Here is a 12503-nt window from a genome sequence, read left to right on the forward strand (position 1 = left end):
GGGGCGGAGCCGAGCCACCCAGTCACCAAGCCGCCCGCTGAGGGCGGAGCGAGCACCGCATAACTGGGACTCGGGTCTGATCGCGCAGTTCGCACGGCCTGGTCTGGGGCGGACCCAGGAGGAGAATCCCCCAGCCGCGATCCCCATGGGGCTGTGTTTTCCCTGTCCCACGGAGGCCGCGCCTCCTTCGCCGGACCTGGTAAGTAAGACCGCCTCCCAGCGTCCCCGCGTCCGCCCGCCGGCGCCGCGAGCACCTGTTCTCGGAGGGGCGCGCCGGAGGCCCCGAGCTGCGGCCCCAGGACTGGCCGTTGGAAGCGGCGGCACGGGCCGTGGAGCCCGTCGACGGGGACCTTGGTGGCGGAGATGGTGGCCGTGCTCCGAGGGACCTTGAGGTCCTGCCTGCCGGACCTGGGCTGCTGCCGCCGCGTCGGTGTCTTTCTAAAGGCGGCTCCAGCGTCTCTTTACCTTCAGCCGGGTGGCAGAATTGGCAGTTCGTAGGACGCAGGCGCACGTGGACGGTGCGATGTGGCGGCCATTCCTGGCGATGCGGTATATGGAGTTAGGGTGCGAAAAGAAATCCTTCTTTCTCCGGGAACTGAAGTGTTTAATCTTGTAGGAGATGTGCATCTTCCTGTTTGTACCAGCTGTTTAAAGAAGGTGATCAATAAAGTCTCGTATATTTCTGCGCTTTATTGGATATTGTATTAATGATTTACCTTTAGTCTTTATCACTTTTAAGGTTTTTTTTTGAAGTATTTTATGTAGTACCGAGTGTACAGTTTGTAAAGTTGCTACGTTTAGCAAATAAAAATATAGGGCGCCCAGTTAACTTTGAAGTTTCAGATAAACAATATATTTAAAAGATACGTAGGTTTGTTCCATGCAATATTTGGGACATACTTGTACTAGAAAGTATTCGTTATTTATCTGGATAATTTCAGATTTAACTAGGTGGTTTGTGGTATAATACATTTATACTTTTTGTAGCTTTCTAATTTTTAACAGCATTTTTACCTTAATAATCCTTACAGGAAGTTGATAACAGAACACCTAAATTCCTCTCTTGTATCTGGCTAAAAATTCGTTGAAGGAAATGAGTTGTTTAGGGAAGTACATTAACTCTTCAGCTATTTGATCATAAATACTAAAAATGACCTGGAAGTTGATATGAGAAAGTTCACCTTGTCTTTCTTGCTACTGTTGCTTTTAAATGTTCTTAATTTTGTTTATCTAGCTATTGATAAAATACCAATCTGCCAGCATTTGTTAAGCCCTTCCTCCCCTCCCCCGCCCCAGATAACCACATTGCTTACTGCTTGAATGTCACTTTATCTTTGAGGCTTTTCTTCACCACCCTACATAAAGTAGATCCTCCACGCTACCATCCACCCATCCTTCCATTTCTTATCGACCATACTTTTCTTTATATTTCCCTAAAGCACTTACTTCAGTCTGACAGATGTATATTTATTTGATTATATGTGACTGTCCTCATTGGAATGTAAATTCCATGTGGGTGGAAACATTTATCTGTATTATTTCACTGCTGTATCTTCAGCATCTAGAAAAGTTCCTGAGGCATGATAGTTGCTCAATAAGTATTTATCCAATGGATGAAATGAATGAATGAATGTATTGTGGTATGGAAAATGGGGGAATTATTAACACAGCTCCCAAGAGAATGCTACTTACTGTCATATATTTACATAATTTATAACTTATTATGAATAATATAGATATAGAAAAATAATATTCACGGTTTCCCAACATGAAACAGTACATCTCATAAATTTCCTCTAGTCCTTCCTGTCCTACTCAATAAGATTCACTCACTTCATTCATGAACTTCTTCCGAAAATACCAGCCTGCTTCAAACTCCTTTTTTTTTTTTTTGCGGTACGCGGGCCTCTCACTGTTGTGGCCTCTCCCGTTGCGGAGCACAGGCTCCGGACGCGCAGGCTCAGCGGCCATGGCTCACGGGCCCAGCCACTCCGCGGCATGTGGGATCTTCCCGGACCGGGGCACGAACCCGCGTCCGTTGCATCGGCAGGCGGACTCTCAACCACTGCGCCACCAGGGAAGCCCCAAACTCCTTTTTAATTGGCAGTACCAAACCGTGTATTTCCCTGCTTGTATTATTAAATGTCATTTGTTTTATTATTGCCCTGACTAGCTTGTAAGCTCTTTTTTTTTGAAAAAGCAAACAGATTATTTTATAGGCCACTCTGTGTGTGTATGTGTATGTATGTATGAGATATATAATGTATATATATGATATAGATGTAGGTGTATGTCTCATCATGTGCTTATTTGGAGGGTTTTAAATTTGTTTTTAATTTTTATAAATTTATTTATTTTATTTATTTTTGGCTGTGTTGGGTCTTCGTTGCTGTGCGCGGGCTTTCTCTAGTTGTGGCGAGCAGGGGCTACTCTTCGTTGAGGTATGCGGGCTTCTCATTGCGGTGGCTTCTCGTTGCAGAGCACCGGCTCTAGGCATGTGGGCTTCAGTAGTTGTGGCATGCAGGTTCAGTAGTTGTGGCACGCGGGCTCTAGAGCGCAGGCTCAGTAGTTGTGGCGCACGGGCTTTGTTGCTCCACGGCGTGTGTGATCTTCCTGGACCAGGGCTTGAACCCATGTCCCCTGCATTGGCAGGCGGATTCTTAACCATGTGCCACCAGGGAAGTCCTTGAAGGTTTATTGATTGGGAGAATGAAATTCAGAAAGTTGAGTATTTTATAAATGTTATAAATAATGGCATTCTTAATAGGACATTTGGGGCCAGTACTATTTTTGTAAACTGTTATATTACCTATAAGATAAAAGTATAAAATATCAAGGATAATGTTTGGTTTTGTTTTAAACCATATTTCTTACACATTTTTCCTAGGAAGAAAAAAGAGCAAAGCTTGCAGAGGCTGCAGAAAGAAGACAGAAGGAGGTGAGAGTAAAAATAAAATTCTACCTTAGATAATTAAATTTGCGTTTTGTTCTCTATAGATATCTATTACTAGTAGTATTCTGTAGTGAAAATGGTATCTGATATCTTAGAAATTTAAATTAAAGGAAAACATTTTCAAAATGATTTCTGTTTCTATAAATTGGTTTAATGCATTTATGTCATTTAATGTATGAAAATTTCTATACACGTCTTCTGTTATGGGAGATGCCAAGGAAGAATCTTAATAACATTCTTCCTTGAGATGAAATGACTGTGCCTTATAAAACACTGACAGATGTGAAGTAACTTTAGGGGGAAATGTGTATGGTTGCAAAATACCCAATGAAGAAATCATATGTTGTACGTAAAGCTGTTGTAGAAATAGTCTAATTCTTTGTTACCAAAAATAGACCAACCCCATCCCCTACCCCCCAACTCCAAAGAAAAACCTAAAAGGCAGAAAACAAACAACACCTTTTGGTAACAGGAAGTTAATTTTTGTTCTTTTTCTACACTCCTTAATAATTTTCCTGAAGGCTGCATCTCGGGGCATTCTGAACGTTCAGTCTGTGGAAGAAAAGAGAAAGAAAAAGGAAAAAATAGAAAAAGAAATGGCTGCATCTGGACCCCCACCAGAAGGTGGCCTTAGGGTAAGTATTAAAATTTACTTAAGGTTTGATTTACCTGGAATTTTTCAAAACTCCAGTAGCAATCTGTTCAATAATTTCCTCGGGAACTGGATTGTCAGAAAATTGTGAATTAATTTAAAAGCATGAACAATATAGATTGGAAGAAGTGTCAGCTTATTTGGACATTCCAACATTCATTGGAATAGATTTGCTTTCTTTTTCCCAAAATGAAAATAGACTTTTCCTGTTTATCTCAACCCTATATCATAATACTTCATACTTATATGGTTAATGGCAATCTTAAATGTGTAGAAAACTTAAGCAAAATGGAAGGACACAAAGAAGAAAGTAAAAATCACCCAAATTCAGTGTCATTTTGACAGACATCATTTCTAATCTCATTTTATACTTCAATCTTAGAAAATTGGATTATACTGTAATCAAACTCTTTGATCAAACTCTTTGAGTTTTTTTCACTAAATGATTTGAGATTTTGAGCTACCCATTGTCACTCATTATCATAGTTACGTTAATGTTAATTTGGACAATAGGGTGTACACAGGTGAGTCTGACACATGCCCATCCCAATAGCAGCAGTTGTAGCTCTTGACACTAGAAATATAATGATGGACAAGTTAAACAACGTCCCTGAACTTGGGGATCTTTACAGTCTAGCAGGATTATAAAGGTTTTCTTTTACAGGTTAAAGCTCAGGAGGCGAATGGTTCAGATATTAAGATTTTCTTCTTCCATTTTTAAAGGAAATACATTTCTCAAGGGTATTTGTGAAAAGGACAATGTCCTGAGTTTCATTTATATTTAATTTGTCAGTGATTTATGAGCACTTGTTTAGCTGATTCTCTGTCTTCTCCATTTGGTTTGGTTTTTGCTCTCAAAACTATCTGTATAAATACATATATGTACGTACCACCCCAAGTTGTGGGGCAGGCAGTTCAGGAGCATCCTGAGCAGACATGATTCTGACTCAGGAATATCACATAGCAATAAGATTTATCTGTGTACATTTTATCGTTATATGTTACTTCATCTAATCTCATTTAATAAATGAAATTAAAAGAAAATAATTTTTTATAGTTAACTTTTAACAATATATAAAATAATTGGTTTTGATATTAAGGTAAATAACTGACCATTGTGTTTGTTTGTTTGTTTAGTTATTTATTTTTTAATATACCCTCATAATAGAATAGAATAAATGTAAAGTAAAACAGTTGGAAGATACAAGGTCAGATATTTATCAGAAGTATAGATGCTTACTTTCAATATTCTGTTGAGATAAAGATCTGTGTCACCAGGTTTACTTCATATAGAGTTCTCAAAGACAAAGAATTTGTGAAAATTAAATTATGGAACTGAAAATGATGCTGAGATCAACTATTTCATAGTAGAAGAAAAAGAAGTTCTGAATGACTTGAAGTCACATATAATGTTACAAAAGGGATACTTTATGTATAGTCAGAAGGTACTTATTTAACATGTTGTAACCTAACAAATTTAACATCAGCTTTTGAACTCTTAAGGGAGAAAGGGGCTTTCTTAATTAAACCCAAAGCTTCTGTGCCCTGAAGCCTATAGATTAAAAATAAATTAGGCCCTATATTTCTTCTGGTCCCTTCAGAAGTGCTCAAAATGAAGAACATCTCAGTGTTAAATTTAGTACCTTTTTTCTTTGACCACCTGCATTGCTCATTGAGAGCATAAAGTGAAGTTCAAAATACATTTTTGGAGTAACTTTAAAGAGTAACTTTAATGCTCAAACCCTTTGGCCTAGGCTCTTTTAGGGGCTGCTGTCAGGCCTGTTCTACAGGCTGGCCTTGAGTGTTCTGTGGTATAGCTAGATTCTTCCTAACCCGACTTCATAGTATGAGGAAAACATGTCCTTCCCTGTGTTCATGCCCTCCACATATTCATCTCCTGACTAGCTGCCTCTTCCTGGGACACTTGGCATTGGCCATGCTCACTGTGTTCTGGAAAGGCAGAACTTATTTTACGAAGTCAGTGTGATGATAGCATCAGGACACAAACTAGCATCAGTTCAGGATACACTAGTAGAGGAGTGGTGGCAGATGTCTAGAGCAGTGGCTCATGAGGAGCTTTCAAAAAAGACTGAACCTTGGGTCTGACCTTATATCAATCAGAATCTCTGAGCGTGGGACTTAGCCATCAGGATTTTTAAGCTCCCCAAGGAGTCTGATGTCAAACCAGATTCAGAATCACTGCTCTAGTGTTTGTAACACTAGTCCTAAGAGATATTTTGTGGAAAATAGAATCCCATAGTAAAAATGTTTAAAAATCCTGAATATTGTGTTATATATTGAATTCCTTTCTTAGAGATTAAAAAAGGCACACTATTTAAGTCTGTAAGAAGTTCTAAAATAAAGAAAAGCAAGTTTACTTGGATTAATCCTTAATTTTCAAACTTTAAGTAAAGATTTTTTAAAAATATGTTAAAAAAAAATTCCTTGAATGTACTTGGAAAACACTACTTTAGAGACTGGTAAATATCTCTGGTAATATCCCAATGGCTTTTTCAGAACTTACTATTGCAGATTTAATAAACTTGATTAAACAGAACACCAAATGGAATAGTTTCTCAAGTTAAGCAAGGAAAAGACTTTGCCAGACCATTATTTAATAATGTCTACCGTTTCTTCGCTCCCCTGCCTCAAACAAGAATTTCTTTATTTTTATTTTGTAGTTTCATTGTTGTTCTTGTTTTGTGATGTTTTGTTTTTCTTTTACTGATTATCAGGTATTTGGGAATCTAGCTACCACTCATTAATCTGCCCAGATATTTTGTTTTATTTCTTTATATTTTTATACCATCATGTATCTTATTTCATACTATAATGTAAAATTTTACTAATCACTGCTACTCACAAAGATCATTTTACATTTGTATAGCCTATATTTCTCTCTTATCTGTTTGTTCACTAGAGTATAGTAACATAACTTTAAACAAAATGTACTTTTCTCTATATTTTTATCTTTTCTAGTGGACAGTTTCATAAAGCATAACACGAGTGGAAGAGTCTACTGCCAATAATTAATATCTGCAGTCAAGCGGACATCCTCAATTTAATTTCTTCTCTTTGAATAAATGAAGATTCAGACTTCGTAATTTTAGTGCTCTTAAATGCAGTGCTTTTTCAAAATTGAATATTGAAAATGCTTTTGATTGTTAGACTTAGAAAATGGCCAGACCTTTCATTAAATATTTATTTTCCCTACATTTGCTCTTCTGCAGACAGTGGGTGATTTGCCGTTTTTTAGTAGTTAAAACATGGGCCTAAATAGTGAATATATATTTATATATTGCATGGAAAAATTCTGCATACATCTCAGATATTAAAGTTTGCACTTGTATTTTCCCTCCTTTATAAAATGACCTAGCTATTTATAGTTTGCCGATTAACCTTATATCTCTTTATTTCATTATATGTGAAGACTTTTGCTTAAACTTATGGACTTAGTGCCTTTAAACTGATCATCAGGGAAAATCTTGAAAAATCATTTGAAGGGCTTATATGAAGGAACACTGTAAATTTTTATAACTTACTAAGAAATTAATATTTGTAGAAAACACTGAATTTCCCCTAATTTATTTTCTACTTCTGTAGCTTATAAAATTAACATACTGTGTTTTACATTATAATACTTTTTGGATTTTTTTTGCTTGCTGAGTTTAAAATTATATATTAGTGGTACCATCAGAGGGCAGTGATGTACTATTATACAGTATCAGATTCAGCTCTATAAAGATCTTTGCAGTAATTGAATGAGTTAAACTAAGAATCTGGATGGGTTAAATATAACAAAGTATAGTGGTAATGTGTTTGTCCACATTTCATAGGTGTTTTTATTCTTTTGTATTTATTAAAGAACGATCATAAGATTTATATAGATGTCAAATTACCAAGGCAAGTATGAATATATGAAAGAGGAATATGTAAGTACTGTATTTAAAAAGGTCTACTTTAAACATAAAAATATTGTGAGGTAATTCTATATGATACATTGCCATAAACTGTGTAGATTTTTGTTCATTTGTAACATGTATTATAACATATTTGGTTTTTTGAGTTTTTTAATATATAATAAGCTAAAATAGAAGAACTGCTGTGTCTTTTAATTTGGTTGCTCTTTTGGATGACAAGGCCACAGTCTGAGCCCTAAATTAGAATTTTCAAATATCAAGTACAATAGGGACTGTAAATTAAATAGACCAGCTCATTTGATTTACAGAAAGGAAACTGAACCACTATCTCGCTCTTCCGTCCCACAAATCTTGTGTTATATTGCAGTATGTTATATATGTTAATTTTAAAGAGTTTGAACTAGAATATAGATCTCTTGACTCCTCACTGGAAAAATCACTTCCTTCTATTACAGAATGAAATATCTGTGACTATCCAGGTAAGATATGTAGTTATAGACAGGTTCAATTTTAAGTTTTAGAGAATTAGTGGTATGTTTGTTCATAAAGGATAGTGAAGCCATTGAGTTATATTTTAGAAATATAATTTTTGACTTTTTCAACATGATTAATTTTTCCAAGGCAGAAAAGAAAAGGAACATTAATAGATGAATGGATATAGAACCAGAGCATACTATCCTAGAACTGTGCACGTCCTTGCTTCTGTTTTAGTATGGAAAGAACAATTTTATCTGTATTACAGCTTAGAGAATTACAGCTTGGGTTAGTGTAAACAAAAGGTTTACATCTAGGGGATAATGCTCTATTTCTAATAGCAGTTTATATCCAAATACCATGCTTATTTACTGTTGAACCAAGAATGCTGTGCTGATGAATTGCTTTCTAGGAACAGTGGGATATGCCATTCCTGCCAATCATGGCCTGCCTCCATGGGTGTGATCGTGTTTCCTCAAAACCACATGGGTTGCATGGGCTAAGGGGTGATACTCAATGTTAGGAATAGTGTTAGGAAGGGGAAGGAAAAAGGAGAGACTGGATGCGTGATAGGAAACCAATAAGTGACTACTTAAAAAAAAAATGTATACACACATACACATATTCCAGGAATCTTCCTCAAAGTTATGAATCAGTTCCTGATGAAAACTTAGCCTAGAGCCAGTTTCCCGTAATTCATAATTTAAATAGGAAAGCATTATAATGATTGATATGTCACCCAAACTCCCCAACCAAACTACTAAAATAAAACCAAACAGTAAAATGCTTATATGTAACTATCATGTTGAGATATAAAATGCTTAAATCACTACGTCTTCATTCTAATCATTAAACTATTACTATGGTAACAAAGAGTTGTATATTACCACACAGCCCCTTTGCTAACGTGCTGCATGTTTTTTAAAACATCTGTATGTGATACTTTTGTTCCACTGATTGGAATGTAATTAATAGTTTTGTTATAAATGCTGTACTGCCTTACAGGGTACAAATATACATTTTCCTATATAAGAAATTGGCTTTGGCCATCTGTTTAACAAAAATTTATCTTTACTACATCTTAAATAATTTATAGGTAAGCATGTTTCTTTTCCAAAAAGAAATGCTATTGGGCTTCCTTGGTGGCGCAGTGGTTGAGAGTCCGCCTGCCGATGCAGGGGACACGGGTTCGGGCCCTGGTCTGGGAGGATCCCACATGCCGCGGAGCAGCTGGGCCCGTGAGCCATGGCCGCTGAGCCTGCACGTCCGGCGCCTGTGCTCCGCAGCGGGAGAGGCCACAGCAGTGAGAGGCCCGCGTACCGCAAAAAAAAAAAAAAATGCTATTATTAGTCTGGATTTTTCTTAGAGAAATACTATAGTAAAGGTTCTATCATCCTTGATACCTCAGAAGAATTGGCATAAGATATGAATTTTCTTTTTCTGCTCCAACATTTCAACTTGTTTATTTTCACTGATAAGAATTATGCTCTGCCCTTAGAAGAAAAGGTAACCCTTGTCAGTTTTAGATTTGAATAATATCTGCATAAACAGATCAGTAAGAGGTAGGTAGATATGTATACCTATCTGGGTTGATATTTAAGGTATTTAAGGTATTCCTTTAACATCTCCAAGCAAGCATGTCAAATGCCCATGATTACTGTATGTACTTTAAGTTGATTGAGATGTGGTAGTTTTCTCTTTCTCAAAAGCCACTGAAACCGTCCATTTGCATATATAGCAGACTTTGAAACTAAGGTGATTAGCAAGGTTGCAGAATACCAAATCATTATATGGAAAAAATCATTTCTGTCTTTATATGCAAGTAATGAACAATCTGAAAATTAAAACAATATCAATCATACAGTATCATCACATAGGATAAAATACTTAGGAAAAAAGAAAAAGGTAAAAGATCTGAAGTAAAAACCACAAAACTGCTGAGAAAAAAATTTATTTTTAAATATATGAATGGTGAGACATTCATGTTCATGGATTGGTGGACACAGTGTTGTCAAGATGGCATTCTCAAATTGATCAATAAATTAAATGAAACATCCTAGCAAACTCTGGCAGAGAAATTGACAAAACAATCTAAAATTTATATGGGAAATGCAAGATCTATGATAACCAAAACAAGTTTGAAAAAAGAACCTAGTGATTTTCACTAAGTCAATGAGTAAGAGCCATCTACACTTAGTCCTTTCCTTCTGAATATAGTCTCACTTTTCCATATTCTTTTTCAGTGCCATTCAGCTAGCAGCTAGACCCCAATGTCAATTGTGACCATGTTCTTAGCTCCATTTAAAAAGGGCCATCATAGGGCTTCCCTGGTAGCGCAGTGGTTAAGAATCCGCCTGCCAATGCAGGAGACACGGGTTCGAGCCCTGGTCCAGGAAGATCCCACATGACGCGGAGCAAGTAGGCCCATGCACCACAACGGGAGAGGCCACCACAGTGAGAAGCCCGTGCACCGCAACGGGGAGTGGCCACCGCTCGCTGCAACTGGAGAAAGCCCATGCGGCAGCAACTAAGACCCAACACAGCCAAAGGTAATAAATAAATAAATAAATTTTAAAAAGACCATCATAAGATGTGTAGGCAGAAAGAATAAAGCCACCCTCCCCAAAAGGTGGTCCCATCCTAATCCCTGGAATCTGGGAATATGTTATATAACACAGCAAAAGGTATTTTGCAAATGTGATTCAGTTAATGACATTAAAATGGGGAGATTATACTGGATTATCCAGGTGGACCCAATCTAACCATATGGATCTTTAAAAGCAAAGAACCTTTCCAACCTGTGGTCAAAGAAATGTAAACAAAGAAGCAGCATCACTGCAGTACTCTATTGCTGGCTTTGAAGATAGAGGAAGGGAGGACATGTACCAAGGAGATCAGACAGCCTCTAGAAGGTGGAAAAGGCAAAGGAACGGATTCTTTCCTAGACTCCTCAGAAGGGAACATAGCCCTGCTGACATATTGATTTTACCCCATTGAGATCATCTCAAACTTCTGACCTACAAAACTATAACATAATAAATTTGTGTTGTTTAAGCTACTAAGTTTCTGGTAAGTTGTTACATCAGGAATAGAAAACTAAAATAGTAACTAAATTAATTAAATTAACTTTAATTATTAAAGACATAAATGTTTAGGAGAAAAATTTAAGCACAGTAAAAGTTTTGATGGAAATACTGCTGATTACTATACAGAGAAATTCAGTGTTAATATTAGTTGAGGAACATACAAGTCAAATCACTCGGGACTTTCCTGGCGGTACAGTGGTAAAGAATCCACACTGCAATGGGGGATGGGGTTCGATCCCTGGTCAGGGAACTAAGATCCCACATGGCAACTGCATGCCACAACTACTAAGCTCATGTGCCTCAACTACAGAGCCCACGCACCCTGGAGCCTGTGCACCACAACTAGAGGAAATCCACAGGCCACCACTAGAGACAAGCCCACGCACCACAATGAAGATCCCATGTGCCTCAACAAAGATCCCATGAGCTGCAACTAAGACCCAAAGCAGCCAAAAACAAATAAATAATTTTTTTAAAAAATCAAATCACTTGTATTTTAAAAGATATAACAATAGGGCTTCCCCGGTGGCACAGTGGTTAAGAATCCGCCTGCCAATGCAGGGGACATGGGTTTGAGCCGTGGTCCAGGAAGATCCCACATGCCGAGGAGCAACTAAGCCTGTGCGTCACAACTACTGTGCGTGCGCTCTAGAGCCCGCGAGCCACAACTACTGAGCCCACGTGCCACAACTACTGAAGCCTGCGTGCCTAGAGCCCGTGCTCCACAAGAAGAGAAGCCACTGCAATGAGAAGCCCATGCACCACAAGAAGAGTAGTCCCCGCTCGCCACAACTAGAGAAAGCCTGCGCACAGCAACAAAGACCCAATGCAGCCAAAAATAAAATTAATTAATAAATAAAAAGATATAACAATAATCACTATTCCAAGATGATTTTATTTTCTACAAAACTTTAGTTTTTTTCCATAATGATTATCATGACTTCCAGCACCACCAAATTATACCAGGCCTGTTGTTTTTAAAGGTTATGTCTGAGATTGGTTCAAGATTATGGAGTAGAAGGACATGCACTCACTCCCTTGTGAGAGCACCGGAATCACAACTAACTGCTGAACAATCATTGACGGGAAGACACTGGAACTCACCAAAAAAGATATCCCACATCCAAAGACAAAGGAGAAGCCGCAATGAGATGGTAGGAGGGGCACAATCACAATAAAATCAAATCCCATAACCGCTGGGTGGGTGACTCACAAACTGGAGAACAATTATACCACAGAAGCCCACCCACTGGAGTGAAAGTTCTGAGCACAACGTCAGGCTTCCCAACCTGGGGGTCTGGCAATGGTAGGAGGAATTCCCATAGAATCAGACTTTGAAGGCTAGCAGGATTTGATTGCAGGATTTTGGCAGGACTGGGGGAAACAGAGACTCCACTCTTGGAGGTCACACACAAAGT

General features: G+C 37.9%; 1 protein-coding gene across 1 annotated transcript; it reads left to right on the forward strand.

Annotated features, from left to right (window-relative positions):
- Positions 1 to 9018, forward strand: SVIP (small VCP interacting protein). Its single transcript, XM_030864856.3, has 4 exons — positions 1 to 199; positions 2888 to 2938; positions 3475 to 3588; positions 6585 to 9018. Exons 1-4 carry the CDS (start codon positions 146 to 148, stop codon positions 6597 to 6599), a joined length of 234 nt encoding a protein of 77 aa, XP_030720716.1. The 5' UTR covers positions 1 to 145; the 3' UTR covers positions 6600 to 9018.
- The last annotated feature ends 3485 nt before the right edge of the window (positions 9019 to 12503 follow it).

The sequence above is a fragment of the Globicephala melas genome, chromosome 8, assembly GCF_963455315.2.
Source record: "Globicephala melas chromosome 8, mGloMel1.2, whole genome shotgun sequence".
Lineage (NCBI taxonomy): Eukaryota > Metazoa > Chordata > Mammalia > Artiodactyla > Delphinidae > Globicephala > Globicephala melas.

Excerpts from the sequence above, each read along its gene's own strand:
- SVIP (XM_030864856.3), top strand. The coding sequence starts at position 146 with ATGGGGCTGTGTTTTCCCTGTCCCACGGAGGCCGCGCCTCCTTCGCCG. Across the intron at positions 200-2,887 it reads CGCCTCCTTCGCCGGACCTG|GAAGAAAAAAGAGCAAAGCT; the intron begins GTAAGTAAGACC and ends CATTTTTCCTAG. Across the intron at positions 2,939-3,474 it reads CAGAAAGAAGACAGAAGGAG|GCTGCATCTCGGGGCATTCT; the intron begins GTGAGAGTAAAA and ends ATTTTCCTGAAG.